General features: G+C 57.6%; 1 protein-coding gene across 4 annotated transcripts in view; it reads right to left on the bottom strand.

The window, feature by feature from the left end:
- The window catches only part of LOC106835877 (palmitoyltransferase ZDHHC11), a 73,921-nt gene that overhangs the window by 38,716 nt on the left and 11,595 nt on the right, over positions 1-23,610 (bottom strand). For all 4 annotated transcript variants that reach the window (XM_070519906.1, XM_070519904.1, XM_070519905.1 and 1 more), the window contains 7 exons: positions 23,404-23,536; positions 20,134-20,220; positions 17,893-18,114; positions 7,249-7,427; positions 6,642-6,743; positions 3,488-3,612; positions 368-523 (listed from right to left, as the gene is read on the bottom strand). In XM_070519906.1, the coding sequence (XP_070376007.1) occupies positions 368-523; positions 3,488-3,612; positions 6,642-6,743; positions 7,249-7,427; positions 17,893-18,114; positions 20,134-20,220; positions 23,404-23,536 (1,004 nt within the window). The remainder of the gene's footprint in view (positions 1-367; positions 524-3,487; positions 3,613-6,641; positions 6,744-7,248; positions 7,428-17,892; positions 18,115-20,133; positions 20,221-23,403; positions 23,537-23,610) is intronic.

Here is a 23,610-nt window from a genome sequence, read left to right as displayed (position 1 = left end):
GCGGAGACCCTGTCGCTGAGTTTAAGGTTTTTCCTTGTTAGGATTTCTGCCAGGCACTTTTCTAAATCCCCTGTTCTTTTTTCATAGTGCCCTGTTCCTGCCTCATAAATTCCGTTTCTTTCTCTCTCTGAGCACTTTAACTTTCTATTCTTTAAATCTCTTCCATGTTTCCTGCAGGTCTCAGAGCAGAATTCAGCCACTGCTGGACCTGCTGCCCTCTTGGCTTTCTCTCTCTTCCTGTGATTTGTCCTTGGTGCTTTGAGCTTGTTTCTGGCAGAGGCTGACTGAGGGGCCACCTGCCTCGGGACACGGGAACACGAGGGGGCAAAGACTGGCCAACCTGGAGGTAGGGCTTGGGGACACGTACTCAGGTAGAGGTGGAAGATGAGCAGGTGTCCCAGCATCACAAGGGTCATGATGTCCAACAGCAGCATGGACACGCCGATGCCCAGGACCACTGGGGTGCTGGTCCTCACAGGAAAGAGGGGGAGGAACAGCAGCCACGTGTTCTTCCTGGAGACGCCTGTGGAGGCAAAGGAGAGATCCGTGCATCTAGTGCCTGCTGATGCAGCAGCCCCTCTCATCAGGTGAGCTCCACAGGACAGAGCTGGGCAGTGGGGGAGCGAGCACCAGCCCGCGGGAGCGCCTCCCTGCCCAGGTGAGCGCCTCCCTGCCCAGGTGAGCGTCTCCTTGCCCAGGTGAGCATTTCCTCCTCACCCAGGTGAGCGTTTCCTCCTTGCCCGAGTGAGCACCTTCTTCTTGCCCAGGTGTGTGCCCTGCCTCACCTAAGTCCTCACTTAAGCCCCTCCTGACTGCGGTGGGTATTATGGTCCCACTTTATAGATCTGGAAGGTAAGGTTGGGAGAGGTGACTAAGTACCCAGGTCACAGAGCCTGACCCTCTGCCTGACCCCAGCGCTCACCCTTTCCTGCAGGCCTCCCAGAGCCCTCTCCATGCTCAAGCAGCCACTCTCAGATAGAGCTGGAGGCTACAGCCACCACTTTGGGGCAATCCTAGGACATGGTGCTCTGTGCCCCAGGGGTGTGACGGGCACAACCACACCACTTCTAAATATTAAGTGTGAGAAGCATAGTGAAGGGCTGTGCAGGCGGGCCAGGGAAGACTGAATTCCAGTTGAAATGTCTGCCCCACAATAAATTCCAAAAGGGACCTTGACCCAGCTCCCTATGTGGCCTCCCACAAGGCAGTTGCCACGCCCTGTCATGGTACACGGCCGCGGCAGTGTCCAGGGCAGAGTCTGGTGCCCCAGGGGCTGCAGCATGGGGTGTGTGGGGCTGGGCTGAACCGTGGGGCAGCTGAACCCCCACTTGTCCTCTTGGCAGGTGATGTCCTGATGAATTGCCGCCAATGAGAGCAGAGCATCCCAGGGAACTGGTGGTTCGGAAGCTCTGTGGAATTTCCTCCCAGGAAATTGTCTCAGTCCACAGTCACAGGATTCACGTGGCGCCAATCACACTGTGCTTCCAGAACTGGCCAGTTGCAGGGAGAAGCTGGCCTCATGTGGCCTCTGCACGTGCGCCGAGATCGCTGAGGCCGGTGGCTCTGGGTGGCCACTGGCTCCTCCTGTCCTTCCCCCTCCTCATGGCCCCCAAAAGCGAGGGCCCAGTTAACCGACCATCGCTGGGGGGACGGCTGCTTCCAGTAGAAGGCGTGAATGCACGCAGGCCTTGGGTTTGACACTGTCACCGCTCACAGGGCAGGAGCTACATTTCAGAGAGTGCCTCAGGGGCAGCGGAGCAGCCGCAGGGCGTGGGATCAGCCAGCTCTTTGCAGAGGATGGGGGAGCTGCAGGGCCTTCCATGTGGAGCTCACAAAGCTCATCCTCGAAAGACGAAGGTTCTGGGAGCTGCCAGGCACTGGACAGCCCCTCTGGCTAAGGCAGTGCCAAGAGGGTGTCAGGTGGGCAGGAGACGCTGTGCCCACGACTCGGGGGCTCTTCCTATGGAGCGAGGGCCTGGTCTCACTGGGCCCCCGGCAGTCCACTGTCCCATGGTGATAGCCAGGTCACATTTGGGAACAGGTGCAGGTTGGACAGTCCACCCCACGAGGCTGGTCTGTGCCAGATGCTGGGTGGGCCTGGGGGGTGACAGTGGGTGGGGCATGGTGCCCTCCAGGAAGAGGAAGTGTCCTCCTGGGACGAGGCACAGCGGCACTCCCGGTAGGACCGAGGCAGGACGCCTACACGTCACAGGCTCAGGGAGAAGGGAGATGTGGGGCCTCAGTCCCACCGCAATGTCCTCGTCACGTCTTCCAGGCTGTCCCGGCTGCGCACTCCCCCGAGAGGAGGGCATTGTCCGTCCTGCTCTGGAGCCCAGGGTTGGGCCTCTGCAAAGGCCAGCGTCAGCACCTGAGATGTTGGAGCCTGTGACGGGGCCCGGGGCTCCCGGAATGTCCTAGGCTGAGTGACAAAGGTCCTACATTCTCCTGCCCTGAGGACTGGCCTGCAGGCCAGTCTGGAGAGATGCTGGGGACTGAGACAGCGGGCCTGGCTCTGCATCCTGAGGGCTTTGGTCCCAGAGCATTTGGGACAGACATGAGGAGGTGCTCCACATGAGGTGCTCCCCTGCGTCGTGTCCAGGGCTGTGGTGACTAATGACGACAGACGGCGGACTGGGTGGCTTGAACAACAGAAATTTACCCTCTCCCAGTTCTGGAGGCTGGAAGCTAGGGGGTCGCAGGGCCGTGCTCCCTCCAGAGGCTCCAGGAGAGGACCTGTCTCTGAGTCTCCCAGCTCCTGGGGCTCTGGGGCTCCAGGCCTCCCTGGGCTGGTGGCCGCGTCACTCCCGTCTCTGCCTCCATTGTCATGTGGCCTCCCCTGTGTCTGTGCCCCTCTCTTCCGTCTCTGATGAGGGCACTCACGTTGGATGCAGGGCCCTGGACAATGCAGGATGAACTTATCTCGAGATCCTTTATCACGTCTGCCAGGACCCCTTTCCAGATAAGGGCACAGTCGCAGGTCCAGGGTGAGCACCTTTCAGCCCCCACATCTGCTCCCCTCGAGCTGGGTGTGGACATCTGTTCCCAAGGCCAGGCTCCCTGACCCGCTTATCAGAGAGCTGTGTGGAGCCCGCAGTGCCTGCAGCCATGCACCATCCCAAGCCCATGCCCCAGACAGCCTGCCTGCCCACCACCCCTGCGCCCCTGCATGACTGACCGCGAGGGACAGAGGGCAGACTGCGCTCTCTCATGCCTGCTGCTGCCTGGAAGCACGGCCTCCGAGCAGCCACGCCAGCGCCTCTGGGCCCCACACCTGCCTCCTGGGCCCTCAGGAAGCTGCCAGGCTGCAGGGTGGACGCTGGGTGCGGCCCTTAGCCTGCGGAGAGCACCAGGCACCCCCGCTCCAGCACCGGTTCTGCTCACCCGGCCTGGGGCAAGCGGGCTCCCCTCGCCACAGCCGGAGACAGCTGGAGGGCGAGGCTGACACATGAGCCCCTCACATGGCGTGGCCCCCCAGGCAGCCGCATACTTTGGTATTGGGGGTCCGTGCGCAGCTCCTCTGGGTTCAGGAAGTACTGAGTGAAGATGTACAGCAGGATGACGATCAGGCAGAGCAGTCCGGCCGAAGCAGACGCCACGGAGCTGAAGAAGTACCTGTGGGAGAAGCAGAGGCGGGCTCAGAGCCAGGCCAGTGGACAGCCAGGACGGCGCGGTGGGCGTCCCTGCTAAAGGAGCTCTCTGACGGCTGCCCCCGTGCCCCGATTCCTGTTCCCGGTCGCACCCTAAAGCTCAGCCCTGCTCTGTTTTCTCTCAAGCTCTCTGGGCGAGGTCCCTGATCCGCTTCCACCATCGATCCTAAGTGCAGTTTTCTATCTCCTCACAACTTACACCACCATCTTGTTTAATCCTCACGGGAAGCTGCGAGGAGGGGGAGCCACCCCCAGTTCACAATAGGGAAACTGAGGCTCAGAGCCAGGGAGTGGCTGGCCCAAGCTGCCTTGGCACCCGGGACTCAACCGCTTCCGGGCCGCAGCTCACAGCCCGCCTGCGATTCCCAGCTGCCTCCGGTTCAGACCCGGGCTCACTCCCACCTACGGCTCCGTGGGTCCGTCTGAGCTCTGGAATCGTGGAAAATGAGCCCTGTGAGCTCTTAGCCTCAAGTCGGGGTTCGGGACTGCTGCAGTCGAACAGAATCGGGGTGTGACAGGTGGGGGGCTGCACGATGCCGTCTTGCTATCAAGGGCACCGAGTCGGCACGGGGAAGGCCAGGGGTGTGTGGTGATGGACGCTAGCACAGCGTGTGGGCTCACTGCGATTGACCTCGAGGCCCGAGGAAGCCTGACCATCCAGCCCGCAGCAGGTCCACCGTTCGAAGTCCCATGCGCATATTCGTGCCAGAAACGGTGCAGTGTGCTTGCGTGTCAGACCAGTCACTCCTGCGCTCCTGTCTGTGCTCAGAAGACACGGAGAATGACCCGCCCACCCCAAACCCTAAATTCTGGGTAGCAGTTCTTGGCATCTGCTTTCACTGAAACATCTTCCCTCCAGTCTTTCTGTCGTTATATTTAAAAGAAACAATTCCGTTAACATTTTCAATGTTAAACAATGTCTTTTGTTCACCTAAAATTTAGTTGATTCCGTTTTTCTTTCCTGGAACTTCTTGAAGTTTCCTTACACGTGTCTTTAGGGGAGGGCTGAGATGTGAGGGATTCCCAGGACCGGGTGGGCGCGGCTGCAGCCCTGAGGCAAGCAGCTTCCCTGAGGGTGCCGCATCTGGGCCCTTGCATCCCTCCCAGACGTCTCTTCTGGGTCATGCTGCACAGGCCGACTCTCTCCTGTGTGAGTGGGTCCTCGGGGCACCCACGGCCGTGTGGACACGGGGAGGCCCCACACTGAGCTCTGGTCCAGGCAGTGGGTGGGCTCTGCACCTGACCCTCGGGGTCATCTCCGTCCTGCTGTCTGGGCAGAACTCCCGTCCTGCCTGGACAGGTGGCCCCCAGGACAGGCGGGAGGTGCAACCACATGGTCAAGCTTGCCCTCATTGTCTCCCCTCCACTGTCCACAGTGCGCAGCTCCCTCCCTTGATCGGAGTGTCTGTGGGCCCAGCTCTCCGCAGCCTTCGATCTGGCTGCACCTCGGCCACGTGCGTGTCCTGCTCTTCCCGTGCTGTCAAGGCCCGGCCTGTCTCTCAGGGTCCTGGCATAGACTTTGTCACCTTCTTTTGCCGAATTATATCCTAAATGCGCTTGCTCTCTCCGCCTGACACATGCAGGGACAGGAGGCAACTGGGAGCATATGCCAGCAGTGGCCCTTGCTCTCACCCCGTCCCCAGAGTGGGGCTGTCTTGGCACACACGGTGCCCCCTCCCTTCCGTGGGCTCCTTCCGAGGAAAGCAGACCTCCCCTTGCCGTGGGCCAGGCACCGCTCCCTCCTGCCGACCCTGCCTGGTGGACACGGGGAGCTCCTGGGGCTCACGAGCTGTTGAGGGGGCTTCCTGGCCTCACTGCGAACGGCAGCTCAGCCTGCTCTGTTGTCAGGGGAGCCTGGCCCACTCCGTCCTCCTTTCGGGCAGGGTCACACGCCCTCGCCTGTCCCCCGATGGCCCTGGCCTCTCTCCGGACCACTGACCAGATCTAGAGGTGGCCACCCAGCTCGGGGTACTCAGGCCTCAGGGAGGCACATCCACGGGGAGCAGAGTCCTCCAGCGTGTGGACCGTGGTTCCACCCCGCCTGCTGGCCTTCCCGGGGCTCCGTTCCATAGGAGACGAGGCAGGACGTGGGCATCCTGGTCCCTTCCAGACTAGCAGCTTCGAGGGGACTTTTCTCGTTAAGAAACCTGTGGCTTCCTTCTGCTCAAAGCAGCAAGGCCTCTTTCTGCGCAGGAACGACTGGCGTGCTGCTCTCGTGGTCTCCTCGCTGGGCGATGGGGACCCACGTCCCACGCTCGCTGCCGCGTGTGGGTAAGCAATGAAGAGCCCTCTCCACCCTCTGCCTGGACAGCAGCTTGGAGGCCACCTGCCAGTAGAGGCCTCTCTCTCCTTGGCCGGCGTGGGGGAGCCAGGAGAGCGCTCGTGGTTTTCCTGGCGACACACAGCCCTTCTCTGCCAGCGGAGTGACTTACAGCCTGGCTTCAGATCGGGGGGCCCTGGTGAACCCCACAGGCCCTGCACCTCGAGCTCACGGAGGAAATGCCTCCCGTCCGTGGCTGGACACTGGCTCCTGGCATAGCCCCCCGCCCACATCCTCTGTGCTTGGGGGCTGACGGCCTCTGCAGGCGAAGGCAGAAGGGCCCAGGCCAGTGGGTCAAGGACTCGTTAGCCCAGCCCATGCCCCGCAGACAGGCTGGCTCCTTGTTGATGCTAATGGGGGTCTCCAGCAATTTACTTTGTGGGGACAGGCTTGACATGGCACGTGTGAGGACGGCTCCACTGAACATGTTCCAGAACCAGACAAGGAGACCAGAGGGATGCTGAGCCCACTGTTCTGGAGGTTGGGATGTGGTGCCCCGCTCCCATGGCCTCCCCTGCCCTCTCACCCACGGCCCCCTGCTGCAGACACACTCCTGGCCCCTGCCCTCCCCCAACCCCAGGAGTTCCTGGTCCCTTCCCTCCTTCCTGCTCAGGAGTTCCTGGTCCCTGCCCTCCCCTGCCCAGTGGATCCTGGCCCCTCCCCTCCTTCCTCACCAGTAGTTCCGGGTCCCCACACAGTTGTTGAGCCATTTGCAGTGGTGGTCGAAGCCAGAGATGCACTTGTTGCAGGCACTGCAGTGTTTGGCTTTCAGGCTCCTGGAAGGAAGAATTTGGGGTGCAGCCCGTCAGCAGTCTGTGCAGGTTGACGGGCCAGAGCCCCACCTGCCTGTAGCAGACAAGCAACAGCAGCCCAGTGGGCGGGCCCTGCGCCCTGCAGCTCCTTCCCTCCCTCTGCCACGCCCACCATGTGCTGACAGGGGCTGAGGCCTGGAGGCCATGCTCGGGCCCCACCCTGAGCCACTGGGCCTCCCTCCCAGGCCATCCAGTGACGTCCCTGGGGCCACTGGAGACCCCAGGCCTGGAGTAGCCCTGGGCTCTGATCTGGTGGGGGACTCAAGGAGGACGGTGCTCCCTCCGCTCCTAGATCAAAGGCAGCAGAGCGGGTCAGCTGCATGGACACAGATGTGGGCCCTCGGGCAGGCACCCCGCCTCTCCCCGCCCAGTCCCTGCAAGCCCCACGGTGGCTGGAGAGTCAAATGCTGCAGTCCGCAGCCTGGGCGCAGGGCCACCCGTGTCAGCGGGCCCACACCTGGGCACTTACACGGGGACCTGGCACAGGTGGCAATACTGGTTCTGGATCACGTGTGCATGTTTGGAACGGTCGAAGGTCGGCAGAGGCTCCGTGTAGCTCTTCTTAAGGCGGACGCTGTCTTCGGCCGGATCGAGGGACATTGCAATCAAGTGGACGATGAAATGGAAAAAGAAAAGCCCACCGGTCACCTGTGGGGGGTCGTCAAGGAACAACTCGGCCTAGGGCCTGGTCAGCACAGTGTCGAGTGTCCACTGGAGGCGGGAGGTGCCTAGGCCCTGCCACCTGGGCCCTGGTCGCCGGTCAGCGCCACGGGAGCCATGCGCCCGGCTAGTGGCAGAGACTGAGGGAGCCCTCACACGCCAGTGGCCAACAGAACAGCCCCAACCCCTTCCTCCAGGAGGGACGAGGGAGCGATGCCTCAAGGCAGAGCAGCTCCTCACCTGAGGGTGTGGCTCCCCGAGCTCCACCATACGAAGGGCAAGGCCTGCCCGCACCAGGCCAGCACTGAAGGACACCGTGGGGGGCCCTTTGGGTAGCAGAGATGCTCCAAGCACATGCGTGGGGTTAGAAAGAAAGTGGGTCATCAAGAAAGGAAGACAGGAGGAAGGGAGCCAAGGAGCCTCTGTGGAGCGGGCGCATGCTCTCTCTGTCTCTCCACTCCGGCCCCCAAGACCCCTCAGGCTCTCTCCAGCTCCCACTCCCTCCAGGGCTCTGCGGGTAAAGCTGAGGCCTCAGATCCCACCCTCTCTGCCTCCTCTCCCGGGGGATCGGGGATCAACACACCATCCCCATGGAAACCAAACAGCAGGGGCCACGCCTCCCCACCAGCCCTGCCCTGATTCCTAGAAGAGTTCTGAGCCTGGAGGGTTCAGGGTTTGCAGGCCTGTCTGCAGAGGACAGAGGGCAGCCTGGGCGTGGCTGGGAAATGACGCCCACCTGCAGGGTCTCCTTCGCTGTTCCTGGGAGGCAGAGGCGGGAGGCGAAGGCTGGCTCGCCACCCACCCCATGCAAGGCTCTGTGGCAACGCTAACAGTTGGCAGGCTCTCAGCAGGGAGGGGGGGTCGCGGCTCAGTCAGGAGGGAAGCCCCTTCTTGGAGGCCCTTCTCAGGCTGCACTGCTGTCACGGTTCAGGGTCTCAGTGTGGAGCCACCCTGGGGACTCTGGGGCTTGGGTGTATGTGCGTGCCCCAACGACACTCCCGTGAGAAACACGCATGACGCGCGACAGGCCCGAGTAGAGGCTGGTTCTGGCCAAAGCTGCTGGTCCCTCCCACATCTTTGGCCTCCAGGCGCCGAGTGCCGACTCAGGGCCCTGCGTGCCAGGTGTGAGCACGGAGGGGATAGGGTCCGGCCCAGCCCGGGACGCAGACATGACCATAAGGTGTGAGAGCAAGCTGGGGGGCTAGACAGTCCGACTGGGAAGCTGGTGCCCAGGCCAAGGGCAGGCAGGTGCATGAGCAGGAGGAGCTGGAAAGCGGGTATGAGGAGACGGCCGAGAACCAGCTGGGCCCTCGGGACCGACACAGGAGACAGGACTGACCAGACCCCTCAGCGACGCCAAGGTCCTTCCCACAGCCGCCGGGTCCTGAAGGGCAGGGGTGAGGCCTGAGCCCCCTGCTCTGCTGTCGAGCAGATGGAGGCCATTCTCCTCTACGGGGGTGAGGCAGCGGGCAGGCGGTCAGCGGCTGGCTAGGCCTCACTGTCACAGCCGGTGACACAACATGGCCCTGGCATGCTGGCCCCTGCACCCGCTCCCTGAAGCCCGAGGCACTGGCCGCACTGTTTGTGTGGTTGCCGGGGCAACAAGAGCACGTCCTGAGCCGTAGGACACAGGCAGTGATAGGCGAAGACAATGAGATGTGGCAGGAAGCCGCGCTGTGGCCCAGGTGTGGCCCCTTCCTCTGGGGCTGGAGCAGAACTGCCCTCGTCAGAAACTGGCAAGCGGGTGGGTGGCCAGGAGGGTGAGCGGGGTGGCAGGTGAGCCCAGGACAGAGGCATGTCCTACAAGCCCTTTGCCCCCACGTCTACACCCAGCTCGCACACAAGACCACTGCCAGGGAAACAGCATGGGGACAGCGTGGCCTGCACTCAGACCCTCAACTTCCAAGCGGAGGTGCCCAGGGTGCCTGACCTGGCCCGGCCCGGCCTGCCCCGCAGAGCTACCTGTGGTCAGTTTCCCGAGCCGTCCCAACCTGCAGGTGCGCAGGCCAGGCCATTGCCCTGAACACGTCCCCCGAAAGAGAGGCGTGGCTTCCTGGGGAAGATCTGAGGGCAGGGTCCCACCTAGACGTGGCTGGTGAAGCTGCCCACAGCCCCCAGACATGAAGCTGTCCAGAGCAAGAACGAACACGAGCCCGCCGTCCAGCGCATGGAAGAGGACCCAGCCCGCCTGTCTGACCCAGCGCAGCTCGGCACCGGGTGACACCCGGTCACCACGGGGATGATGTGGGCTGCGTCCTGCCCAAGATGACCTGGCCCGTCACCACATCCATCACATGCTCGGTGACCGTTGTAGGCTGAACCCCCAGCGTGGAGAGGGTGGCGGAGTGCATGTCACACCCTCAAGCTCCCACTTTCACTTTCACATGGGATTTGGAGCCTCAGGGCCAAGCGAATAAGAAAAAGAGAAGGATGGTTGAGGTCTCACTTTGCTACAAGGCGGGAGGCTGCCTGCCCTCGGAGTTCCGGGGGAGCTGCCCTGAGAAGGCCTGGCCCTCCGTCCCTAGCAACAATCTGTGTTTAGTAAATAAACAGCGTGGCGCCAGCTCCACCCGCCCTGTGCTGCTAACCTCCCTGCCATCTGGGCCCCCACCCCCACCCCTGCCCTTCCCAGAGTCAAGGCAGAGCTGAGCTCCAGCTCTGAGGGAGAGCAGCTTCCTGCAGGGATCTGAGCTTCTGGGATCCCGAGCCTTGCCAGGCTCATTTTGCCTCAGGCCATAACACAGGGTCTCCAGAGTAAACCAAGTCCCACCAGATTCCAGGCCCTTCCACACCATGGACCCTGCGGATCAGACAGCTGAGCCAGCCAGGTGACGCGGAGGGGAGCGCTGACTTGCGGGGACGCTGACCTCTGCACGCACGGGGTCCACCTGTGCTGCTTCTCCGTGGTTTCCCCTGGGCCTGCCGAATGCCGCCCCGACCCTGGGCCCCGACCTTCCCAGGGCCATGGTGTGGGCGGAGGTCACTTCCTCGCCAGCCCAGTCCCTACAGGCGCCGAATGATGCTGGCCCCCTCCAGTGGCCAGAGCATAGCACCCGAGTGCAGCTGCCTGGGGCCCGAGGGACATCACTGAGGGACCAGGGGGTGCCGGGCAGCAGGACGCTAGGCAGGAAAGTTTGTCTCAAAGGCAGCCTGAGCCCTGGACAGCCAGGGAAGCTGTCCTGTGTCCACCACTTGGGATGAGCAGGAGGGGCAACACACACTGGGCATTGAGCCACCCAGGGGCAGGGGACAGCCAGCAGCCAAGGCCCCCAGAAGAAATGGCGGGTCCAGTGCAGGCGAGCCTGGGCTCCCGAGCTCTGGCTGTGCCAGAAAGCAGGTAAGAGCTCAGAGTGACCCCTGGACAGAGAACACGGGGCCAGCTCAGAGAGACCCTGACGGCCAAGATGGGGCTAAATTATGGGTCAAAAGAGAATGAAGATAATAGATTATAACCCAGCACATAAGCAAAACCCACAGTTAGGGGCTGAACCGTGTCCCCAAAAGACGTTGAAGTCCCAACCCCCAGGACCTGTGAGTGCGACCTTGTTTGGAAATAGGGTCTTCGGGGGTGATCAAGTCAAGTCATGAGGGTGAGTCCTGATCCCATAGGACTGGTGTGCTCTCAGAGGCCGTCAGGACACAGACACGCACAGAGGGACGACTGTGTGAGGACACAGAGGCGGCGGCATCTAACGCCAAGGGATGTGGAGCCACCTGGAGCCACCAGAGCTGGGAGAAGGGCCTGGAAGAGACCCTCCCCCAGAGCCTGCAGGGAGCGTGGCCCTGCCCACACCATGATCTCGGATTTCTGGCCCCAGAACTGAGAGAGAATAAATTTCTCTGTTTAAGCCGCTCCATCTGTGGGACTTGTTACAGCAGCCGGGAGAACTCATACCCCACAGCTCCATGGTGCTGCTAAGGAGAGAGGGATGGGGGAGCGAGCTGAGCGAGGAGGAGGCGAAATCAGGAAATTTTCCACCATTTTACAAGCCCCAGTGAAACTGCAATTCGGACAAGGGAAAACGGGGCACCCACGGCCCCACAGTCTACCTGCAGACTGCTCCTGACTGTAGGGGGGTACCTGGCTCCCCTCCCCAAGGAGCAGCCTCCCAGTGGGGGCCAGACCACAGGGCAAGACGCTGTGGCTGAGAAAACCACAACAGCTGCCCACCCGAAGGCAGGTGGGTGCTGTGCTGGGCCAGAGGGACCTAAGACCCCATCGCCAAATGCAAAGCATGAACCTTGACCAGATCCTGGGTTAAAAAAACATAAAGCATGGGGGCCGGCCCCGTGGCCGAGTGGCTAAGTTCGCGGGCTCCGCTGCAGCGGCCCAGGGTTCGGATCCTGGGTGCGGACATGGCACCACTTGTCGGGCCACGTTGAGGTGGTGTCTCACATGCCATAACTAGAAGGACCTGCAACTAAGATATACAACTATGTACCAGGGGGGATTTGGGGAGATAAAGCAGAAAAAAAAAAAAAAGATTGGCCACAGTTGTTAGCTCAGGTGCCAAACTTAAAAAAAAAAACAAAACATAAAGCATGTTTGTGAGACCACTGGAGCAATTTTGAGATGGGCTGCCCATGAGTCTGTACAATTACTGCTCATCTCGGCTGTGACAAGACTCGAGTTATGTGGGGTGATGGGGGCCTGTGACCAAGGCTTCGGGAACGCTGCCTCGCCCCCGACGCAGGACAGGAGGCTCAGAGGAGGGGTGGCCGTGCTCAGGGCACACGCCGGTGGGACTGCTGCTCAGCTCTGGTGGATCAGACATTTTCAGGGCCCTGGAGATGGGGGAGGCCGGTGCCATCAGAGGCTGCATGGAACTGGGGAAAACGGGGCTGGAGGCAGAGGGTTCGGACGCCAGGCCACGGTGGACGCAGAAGCTCACCAGCAGGGTCTGTGTGGCGGTGGCCCAGAGAGCACGGGTCGGGACGGGCAGAGACAGCCCACTCAGACCCAAGAGCTGTCACCTGAGCGTGAGGGAGGGATGAGGCTGGCGGTGCCGTGTGGCCGCAACGAGGGGGCATGGCAGCTGCGCCTTCCAGCCCCTCCACAGAGGGTGCTGGAGTCACAGCCACGTGTATGTCCAGGTCCCCAGCACCTGCCCACCTGGCCAGGCCGGGTTCGGACCCGCCTGGCTGGGAACCCACTCAGGTGACGTGGCTCGTTCTCTCAGCAAAGGCCTCATCTTGGGTTGGGGGGGGTGAGGCTGGGGCAGGGCGTGCAGCCCTCCTCTGTGGCCTGTGCTGCTGCGCCTGGCGGCCCAGCAGGCTCTCTCTCTGGCCTCCTTCCCTGCCCTCTGCCATCTCGGGGCCGGCACTCATAGGCTCAGCCGCCACTGCCAAAGAGAGGTTGTCCCAAGAGGGACCAACCAAGAAAGCATTGAAATGAATGGCTGAAGAGGGGCCGCCATAAATTGGTGTCTCTCCCTAAAACCACTCCCTGGGACCCCTGGCAAGAATGCCCTGCTCAACCAGCTGGACCCAGCGCCCTGCAGACCTGCAGACAGGTGGGCCGGGTCAGAGGAACCACAGCTGCACGGGGCACCCCCACACTCGGAGACTGAACGCAACTCCCCGGGAGCCGCCCTTCATCTCTAGGCCAGAGAGGACATGAGTGGAGGAGAAAGCCTTCCTCCTCTGCGTCTGTGCATCTGTGCATCTGTGCGTCTGTGCGTCTGTGCGTCTGTGTGGGTGTCACGTGTCTGCACATCTGTGTGTCTGTGTGTGCATGTGCTTAGAGGGAAATTTAGAGCTTCAAATATACCAAAAAGAAACGACGTCTAAAATCAATGACCTAAGTTTCCACCTTAAGAAGGTAGAAAAAGAAGAGCAAAGTAAACCCGAGGCAAATTCAAAGGAGCAAATAGTAAAAATAAAAGTAGAAATTTAAAAAAGAGAAAATTAATAAGCCCAAAAGTTGATTCTTTGAACAATTAACAAAAGTGACAAAGCTAGGAAGACTGACGGAGGGAGAGGACACTCATCGCCAGTAAGGACAAGTGAGGACACATCGCTACGGGCCCAACAGACACTGAAAGGATAAAAGGAAATCGTGCGAACAGCTTTATCCCAAGAAATCTGACAATTTAGATGAAATTCTCAAGTTTCTTGAAAAATACAACTTACCGACACAGACACAAGATGAGACAGAAAAGCTGAACAGTTCTATTTCTGTTAAAGAAATTGATTACTGAAAATCTACCGCAGAAAAATCTCTAGCACCTTGAGGGACAAAATGAGCCAATCCAGAGTGAGGAGTCATTCCACAAGAAGATGCCCTGGTTCCTCCCACCGAGCAAAGGGCCCGGGCAGCTTCCTGGGGTCAGGGAGACTTCAGGGCACAGCGACCTCATGCCAGGTGGGGGCCTTGTGGGGTCCCAGTGGGGCCCAGGCATCTGCGAAAGGGCTTCTTCAGAAAATCTGGGAAACACCCATCTTGATGTTAAGGAGTAAGTGGTAACTTACGACGTGATTTTTAGGTGAGATAACAGAACTGTGGCTACGGAGATAAAAGCCCTTGTCAGAGGCAGACTGGGGCACTTGCAGTGAAATTTCATGTCGTCTGGGATTTTTCAGGATACTCCAGTGTATGTGTGTGTGTGAGATGAAACAAGATTGGCAAAATCTTAACCGTTAAAGCTGGAGACTCGTCCTTGAGGTCCATCCTCCTGTTCCCTCTGCTTTTCTGAAGCTGAAAGACACCATAGCAAAGCGTCTGGGGCAAGTGACTGAGGCCGAGAGACAGCTTGGGTCCTCCATGCACCCTCCCTCCCGCCCAATTACACACACCTGGGTCTGCTTTACTCAGCCAGGGACCTTGTGGGGTGGCCTAGGCAAAGAGACGGGCAGTGTGGACTGTTTCCTTACTGAGAGGAAGGCTCGACCCAGGTGTAAACATCCTCCTTTGAGAAACGTGGTCCTGTGCCCACTTCACCCCAGCCCTGCCTTGTCCTCCAGCTCGAACGTTGGGTGACCCTGGGGGTGGGGCCCGAGGTGTCCTCATCAGGTGCCATGGACCCAGGGTCAGCCAGGCATGACACAGAGCCACACACCACCCTGATGCACACCGCCAAGAACTCAAAGCAGACATCTTCTGGGGTGCAACACAGAGCACAGCCACCCAAGGAGGATCCCAAATGTGAAACCCCACACGTGAGCTGTGTGAGAGTTGACCTGGAAAGCTCTGTCTGTGGGGAACAGGGCTCCATGGCACGCACTTGACAGAGGTGCGTGGGGAGCAAACTCGAGCTGTCCATCAGAAACGCTTTAGCATTCTTTTAAAGTCCTTCCTCATTAAAACTCAGAATTCTGTTTGAATAGACCAATCATCAGTAAGGAGATCGAAACAGTAATCAAAAACCTCCCCCAAAATAAAGGTCCAGGACCAGACAGCTTCCCCGGAGAATTCTACCAAACGTTCAACTGAGACTTAATACCTATCCCTCTCAAACTCTTCCAAAAAGTTGAACAGGGTACGCTTCCTACCTCATTCTATGAGGCCAACATCACCCTGATATGAAAACCAGACAAGGACAACACAAAAAACGAAAATTACCAGCCAGTATCACTAGTGAACATAGATGCAAAAGTCCTCACCAAAATACTAGCAAATCGAATACAATAATACATTAAAAAGATCATACATCATGATCAAGTGGGATTTATTCCAGGGATGCAGGGATGGTTCAACATCTGCAAATCAATCGTGATACACCACATTAACAAAATGAAGAATAAAAATCACGTGATCGTCTCAATTGATGCAGAAAACATTTGACAAGATCCAACATCCATTTACGATGAAAACTCTGAATAAAATGGAGATACAAGGAAAGCACCTCAAGATAATAAAGGCCATATATGACAAACCCACAGCCAATATCATTCTCAATAGAGAAAACCTGAAAGCTATCCCTCTAAGAACAGGAACCAGACAAGGATGCCCACTGTCACCAGCCTTATTTAACATAGTATTGGAAGTCCTAGCCAGAGCAATCAGGCAAGAAAAAGAAATAAAAGGGATCCATACTGGCAAAGAAGACGTGAAACTGTCACTATTTGCAGATGACATGATTTTATATAGAGAAAAGCCTAAAGAATCCACCAAAAACTTTTTAGAAATAATAAATGAATACAGTCAAGTCGCAGGATACAAAATCAACATACAAAAATCAGTTGTGTTTCTATACACTAAGAATGAAGTAGCAGAAAAAGAAAAGAAGAATACAATCCCATTTGCGATTGCAACAAAGAGAATAAAATACGTAGGAATAAATTTAACCAGAGAGGTGAAAAACCCATTCACTGAAGACTATAAAACATTGTTGAAAGCAACTGAAGAAGACACAAAGAAATGGAAAGATATTCTCTGCTCTCGGATTGGAAGAATTAACATAATTAAAATGTCCATACTTCCTAAAGCAATCTACAGATTCAATGCAATCCCTATCAAAATTCCAATGACATTTTTCACAGAAAGAGAACAAAGAATCCTAAAATTTATTTGGAACAAGAGAAGACCCCGAATAGCCAAAGGATTCCTGAGAAAAAAGAGCAAAGCTGGAGGTATCACACTCCCTGATTTCGAAATATACTGCAAAGCCATAGTAACCAAAACAGCATGGTACTGGCACAAAAACAGACACACAGATCCACAGAACAGAATCGAGAGCCCAGAAATAAACCCACACTTCTATAGACAGCTAATATGCGACAAGGGAGCCAAGAGCCTACGATGGAGAAAGGAGAGTCTCTTCAATAAATGGTGTTGGGAAAACTGGACAGCCACATGCAAAAGAATGAAAGTAGACCACTGTCTTACACCATGCACAGAAATCAACTCAAAATGGATGACAGACTTGAATGTAAGACCTGAAACCATGAAACTTCCAGAAGAAAACAGGGAGTACACTCCTCGACATCGGTCTTAGCAGCATATTTTCAAGTACCCTGTCTGACTGAGCAAGAGAAACAATAGAAAAAATAAACAAACGGGACTACATCAAACTAAAAAGCTTCTGCACAGCAAAGGAAACCATCAGCAAAATGAAAAGACAGCCTAAAAGTTGGGAGAAGATACTTACAAATCATATATCAGATAAGGGGTTAATATCCAAAATATACAAAGAACTCATATGTCTCAGCAACAAAAACCAACACCACAATTAAAAACTGGACAAAAGATCTGAACAGACATTTCTCCAAAGAAGATATACGGATGCCCAACAGGCACACGAAAAGATATTTCACATCATTAACTATCAGGGAAATGCAAATCAAAACTGCAATGAGGTATCACCTCACTCTGGTCAGAATGGCTATAATTAACAAGATAGGAAACAAGTATTGGAGAGGATGTGGAGAGAAGGGAACCCTCGTACACTGCTGGTGGGAGTGCAAACTGGTGCAGCCACTATGGAAAGCAGTGTGGAGTATGCTCATAAAATTATGAATAGATCTACCATATGATCCAGCTATCCCACTGCTGGGTATTTTCCCAAAGAACTTGAAAACACGAATGCATAAAGATACATGCACCCCTATGTTCATCACAGCTTTATTCACAACAGCCAAGACTCGGAAACAACCTAGGTGCCCATAAGGGACAAATGGATAAAGAAGATGTGGTACATATGCACAGTGGAATAATACTCAGCCATAAGAAATGATGAAATCCGGCCATTTGTAACAACATGGATGGTCCTTGAGGGTATTATGTGACGTGAAATAAGTCAGAGGGAGAAAGTCAAATTCCATATGACCTCACTCATAAATATAAAATAAAACAACAGCACCAACAACCAACACACAGAGACAGAGATGGGATTGGTGGTTACCAGAGGGGAAGGGGGGAGGGTGGAGGGCTAAGGGGTGATGAGGCACATGCGTGTGGTGACGGATGGTAATTAGTCTTTGGGTGGTGAACATGATGTGATCTACACAGAAATGGAAATATAACGATGTACACCTGAAAAAGAAAGAAAAAACAAACTCGCTATTATTTGTTGGACGACACAGATAGACCCTGTAGTGCGTGGCTGGGAAACCTGCGGTGGCCCAAGTGTGCAGCTCCTTCTTTCCGTAGGGTCTCGCTGCCTCCCCCCAGGGCCCCTCGCCACCCAGCACACTCTCCCTGCACCAACGGCGGGGTCGGGGGCAGACTCTCCTGTGCAGGCACCACCCCAGCCAGCTGCAAAGATGGACGTGGGGTTTCGGGCACCCTGACGATAGGGGGCTGTTTGGGGTGAAGAGTGGGGAGCTGGGGTCGGAGGGCAGGGCAGACTATGCTTGCGAGCGACTCAGAGTAGAGGACGGAGCAGCAGAGCATGGCCTTCGAGGCAGGCACAGCATGGCTGGGAGCCAGCTGCGGCGGGGGAGTCCTTCAGGAGCCCCCTCCCCACTTTAGACAACAGGCAGGCCAAGCCGCAGTCCCCCAGTGAAAGGATACAATGTAGGCGATGTACTTCCACTCCTGTGGCAGCAAGGGAATGAAGATGAAGAAGCTGGCGAAGGCCAAGACCAGGAACATGATCCAGGCCGCCGCCTGGAAGGAGTGAAGGGGCTTCGACCAGCCGTTCACTCTGGACCGGCGAGGCACTAGGATCTGCTTCCCCTCCTTGGCCGGGGCTTCTGGGATGACCCGTCTCCATTTCTTGGTACAGAAACCCATCTGCAAGAGGGAGGAGAGGAGCGTGGCAGGCCCCGGACCTCCTGCCACGGCCCCTCGTGGCTGGGGCCACCCCTGGGGGACAGGAACCCACTGCCTGCCATCGCCCCGGACCGCTTTTGGCAGCACAGCTGCCGGGGCTGTGGCTGTGGCTGGGGCTGCAGTGGGCACAGTCCCCCTCAGGGTAATCAGAGGAAAGCCTGTTGAGCTCGCCCAGGCCACAGTGATGATGGCCTGTGGAAAACAGCTCTTGGAGGGTCCGTGGTCCAGAGGGCTGCGGGACCGGGAGGGGCAGCCACCTGCTAGGACCCCTGGTGTGGGCAGCTACCCGTCTCTCGTGGTCTGGGGACAGCGATGAGTCCAGGGGCATGCTTATAAATGTCTAGGGACTCATGAGAAGACCCCATCAGATGTGGGAGGAGGACCTGCATCTGAAAGAGGCCCTCGTGCCTGGGGAGACCAGGGTGATGCTGGAAATGCACTTGGTGTGGTGCTGTGACGCTGTTACCCACCGGCGTCCTCCCTGAGGATCCTCCCTGCAACTTTCGCTCAAGGACAGGACGAGAGACTACATTTCCAGAGAGTTCTCTGTCATTCCCTCTGCAGGACGAGGGGACCTCTGACCACAGGGCTTCCGGGCCCCGCAGCATCCTGGTGTTGCCCAGGTGCAGTGGCTGGGAGGGCACCGTGGCCACTGCTGGCCAGTAAGGGGCAGGGACGCCAGCAAAGGCAGGGACGTGGTGTCGGGGAGACTTAGGGGGCCGGAAAGGGGTGAGAGAGAGGGACTTAAGGTGGGACTTGAGGAGTTCAGGACTCCGCCAGGCTAGGCCTTGTGCAGAGCCTGTGCTGTCCCTTCAGACTAAAATGCACAGACAGTGTGGTTGATGGAAATGCATTACTCTGGGGAGACACAGAAACGTTGAAAACTATCCCAAGACTTTCTTGTGTGCTGTGAACTCCCGTGGGAGTTTTCCTACGATTGGACTGCAGCTGCTGTCCACTGCTCTTGGCTGTTGCTGTTTCTCTGGATGGGACACCAGGTGGATATGGGGCCACAGTTGCCCCGAGCTTCCTCGGGACCTGAGAGAACACCACGCTTGTAAGACAAGACCAAGGTTCTGAGGTCTGGAGCACAGAAAGGCAGTCCTAGGGATCAAAGCATGATTCCCAAATAAAAGCAACACTTGGATGGGAGAGCCAGCTAAAAGAAAGGACATTGCCGGAAGTCAAATCGCAGGGATCTGAAGGGTCAAGTCAAAGAATTATCACAGGTCTCAGAACAGAGAGGTGGGAAGTGAAAATTATGAGCGAAAATTTAAGTGATGTGGAGTAATAGAAGCTGGAGACACAATATCTGTTAAGATTTCCAGAAGAGGAAAATGGAGAGGATGCGAGAGAAGAAACAAAGGAAAAGGTGAAGACAATGTGTCTGTGCTGCAGGAGACTCCAGACCCCAGACCTGAGGCTCGCTCCCAGAGCCAGACGGGACCGCGAAACAGGAATACAGCCTCTGTGGGCACGCGAACTTCTAGGATACAAAGTCCTCAACTGTCGCTGGAAGGAAAAACAATGAGATGCCTACAGTCTGGGATACCTGGAAGTTGTAATGGCATCAGATGTTGCAAAATTTTAAACCCAGGGCCGTCCTGAGAGTATTTGGAACCTGAAATAGGTCCAGCCAAACTCTCCCTGAAGTGAGAGCCGAGAGAAAGCCATGGACGCATGAGGGCTCGAGGGGCACCAACTCATCTCTTCTGAAAAGACTGACTCCCTCAAATCTGAAAATTGCCCCCATAACAGGGAAGGCATGAAGTAAAACCACAGCGGTGAGCAAATGAGTCTATGTCACGTCTAAATCAAAGCCACAGGGAAGTCGAGTGGAAGTGACCGCTGACGACAGAGCCGGCTTGTGCTGTGTCAGCAGGCACACCCGTGGGGAGGCACAGACGGCAGCAACGCAGTGGGAGGACAAGACGACGGGCGGGAGGCACACGTTCACCCCAAATTTATGGGGAGTCGGACCTGGCAGACACAGCTGAAGTCCGGCACCTTTTGGACCCTGTCCTGGGGGTGCAGGGAAGTTGTGGGCTCCTCAAGGACTAAGGGAACCTGGAAGAGAAGAGACAGGGTTGGGGAAGGTGAGGCTGGACCCGCAGCCACAAGGTGTGTGCAACCCTCAGCCCACCCTTCCCAAACCCTCAGCCCACCGTCCCCAGTCAGCACGGTCTTTGCTCAGACGTCTCCATTAACAAACACCGAGCATTCTTTTCACCTAGGTTGAAATATGTGTGAAAGGGAAAACGTGTATTTTCTAGTTCAAATTTCATCTTTTCTTTTTTAAAGATTGGCACCTGAGCTGACACCTCTTGCCAATCTTCTTTTTCCCTTCTTCTTCTCCCCAAAGGCCCCCAGCACATAGTTGTATATTCTGGTTGTGGGTCCTTCTGGTTGTGGCATGTGGGATGGTGCCTCAACACAGCCTGATGAGCGGTGCCATGTCCATGCCCAGGATCCGAACCAGCAAAACCCTGGGCTGCTGAAGCGGAGCACACGAACTTAACCACTTGGCCACAGGGCTGGTCCCCAATTCCTTTCTTTTTTGCAGGGACAGAGTGGCCCTGAGCTGACATGTGTTGCCCATCTTCCTCTTTTTTTTCCTCCCCAAAGCCCCAGTGCATGGTTCTACATGCTAGTTGCAAGTCCTTCTAGTTCTTTTACGTGGGCCACCACCTCAGCATGGCTACTGACAGACGAGCAGTGTGGTTCCACGCCTGGAACCAAACCCGGCCGCCGAAGCATTGAGAGCACGGAGAACTTTAACCATGGGGCCATCAGGGCGGCTCTTTAGTTCAGATTCTTATCTCTCGGGAGACAGGATCAGTTAAAAAAAACTGGGACCAAATACCTGGCTATTGACAAGTGTGGCACTTCCTGTTTCCTTCAGGGTGAAATGGCACAATTAAAGTGGGCTCCATGCCAGCCCCCACCCCACAGCCTCCCTGTCTGGCGACAGCCCCCACAAACAGGCAGGGTGCACTGCAAGTGGTCAGAGCATGCCTGGTGTGAGAGCTCGTCCACTCTGTCCACATCATCTGCCATTCGTGGGACGTCTACTTGGGGAAACACCACTTCCTACCTGAACCAGGACTCCACCTGGCCCCCTCCCCACCTGGAGGGTGAGACCGCGCCTTCTATCCGATGACGGCACAGACTCGCCCTTCTCGCTTCCCTCGGCTGAGCAAGTAGCATGTGGGGGTGAGAGGGGATCCGGGGCTGGGCAGCAGTGACCACAGGCACCTGGGACGCTCATCCCTCCACTCGCTGAGCGGGAGTCCCGCTGGCACACAGTGTCACTGGTGGGGCCCCAGCAGAGAGCGCCAGGGAAACCCACTCCTTCCCGCCCGGCCTGGCTGTGACACTGCTGCTGCGCGTGAACACATGCACACCACACACACACACAAACCACACACACCCGACACATGTACACATATACACACAGCACCACACGACACACAACACACACACAGCAGATGTACACACGCTCTTTCAGGTTTCTGCACTCATTTCTCACTTCTCGACCTTTTTCACGCTATTTCCTCAGCCCGGAGTCTCGTCCACCCTCTGCCCCTCCCCCTGGGTAGCGGCCACCTCCTGCCTTCCGGGCCTTTGTCCCGGTGTCACTTCCTCTGGAAGTTCTCCCCGACACCCTCACCAAGTCTGAGTCGGGACCCCTTTGTCTATTCCTTCCAAGAGTGTTGTAATTAATCTTTCTGGATTCCATCCGAGGCAAGGGAACGTTTGTGACATTGCTATAGGGCTGACTCCTAGCCCGGGGCTCAGGAAATGGGCCCTGTTTGAGGCTCAGCTGCCTGGGTCGCCATTTGCCCCATTTTGGTTCCTGCCTCTTGGTTTTCATTGCCCCTAAGGGCTCTGGTCTGTGCTCCGATACGAGACTGTTGGTGCCAGAGTGATCCCAGGAGGTCACTGTCGCCTCCGAGCCCCCAACACAACCATGGCAGACACGCATGGAGCTGCGGTAGACCTGCTGAGCTGGCCTGTGGTTGTGGATGGAGGCAGGTGGCCGGGGTTGTGGCCACTCCGTGGGTGGTCGCTGTCCCTGCACCCCCCGCCCATCCCTCCTCCTGCTGCTCCCGTCCTCCCTCGGAACAAGGCATCCTGGCTGACCTGCGTGTGGGCTGGGGACGCTGACCTGGGCCCCCGTCTGCGTGTCTGTCACACTGTGGCCTCTGCGCAAACAGTGTTTTCTGAAGGCCGTTGTCTGAGAGATCCTGACGGTGTCAGAACCACTGTGCTGTGCTCCGCCGGGTCCTGGACTGTCTGCACAGCGAGCAGGGGTCCTCCTGCTGGCTCCCCGCTCAAAGGAGGAGTGAGAAGGGGAGAACCTACCTCCTTCGCAGCCACAACTCACTCTTTCTTCTCATCTATCACAGGTTAAATCTAATCCGATGCTTGTCTCAGGCCAAACTGAGGGGGAGCCAGACCCCCCTGGTTGGCACGGCAGGGACAGAACCCCAGGCGTCTCACAAAGCCAGGGGCGTGGCCCCCGGCCCCTCCCTGCTGCCAGCTGGGGGAGGGGGGGCTGGGGGTTTGAGACAGACCCTGCGGACCCCGTGTGGAGGGGTCGGGGCCTCTGACAGGGTGGCTGGTGGCAACACCACCCATCACACCCCGCACCCCAGTCCGTTTTACACGGTCCTGAGTTTTGACCAGAACTCATCCTCCCGTAGCTCCTCGGTGAGAAGGTGGTCGGCTCTTCGTCCTCCCTGACCCCTGCTTCCACTGCACACGGGTCGCCCAAGTGTCGAGCCCAACCTTCCTCGTCATGCTTGACCCTGTCGGCCATGTTGGCTACAGGAGCCCAAACTCACACGCCCTGTCCGGGACGTCTGCGCCCGGGTCAGACCTGGGACGTGTGGCACAGACACCACTGCCCAAGCCTGACAGGCTCACGGCGGCCCCTTGGCGGCCGTGAGGGGGACACGGCAAAGGAGAGGAGTGGGGGAGTGGGGGACATGGGAACGCCGTGGGCGATTGGGGCCCTGAGCCAGGGTAGGCTTTTCTCGGGAGGACTGCGGTCGGTTGCCGTGGCTCACAGCCCCTCCCCTTGCCCCACTTCCCGCCTCCGTGGCCCAATTCTTAAGCTGAAGAAATTTCTGGTCCCTGTCTGTGGGATTCCAGGACTCCCATCTGAAGGCCCCGCAAATGCAGGATGGGGAGGGCAGGCAGCAGAGGTGGCTCCTGTGGTCCACCCGCGCCCTAGGCCCCACTCACCTTCTTGGGGAAGCACCTGAGCCGGGCAGTCTCCGCAGCGGACGGCTGGCTGTGTCTCCTCTGAAATGTGTGTGTGTGGCCCGGATGCCTCGCGCCTGCATTGGCCAGAGGTGTGCCCCGACTGGCAGCTGGGCTGGGCCCAGATGTACAAGACACACGATGCAGGGAAAGGGTCAGGTCTGGGCAGGGTCAGATGTACAAGGCACA

This window comes from Equus asinus, chromosome 10, assembly GCF_041296235.1.
Source record: "Equus asinus isolate D_3611 breed Donkey chromosome 10, EquAss-T2T_v2, whole genome shotgun sequence".
Classification (NCBI taxonomy): domain Eukaryota; kingdom Metazoa; phylum Chordata; class Mammalia; order Perissodactyla; family Equidae; genus Equus; species Equus asinus.
The sequence above is the reverse complement of the archived record's forward strand: the minus strand, read 5'-3'. Positions and strand labels throughout refer to the sequence as shown.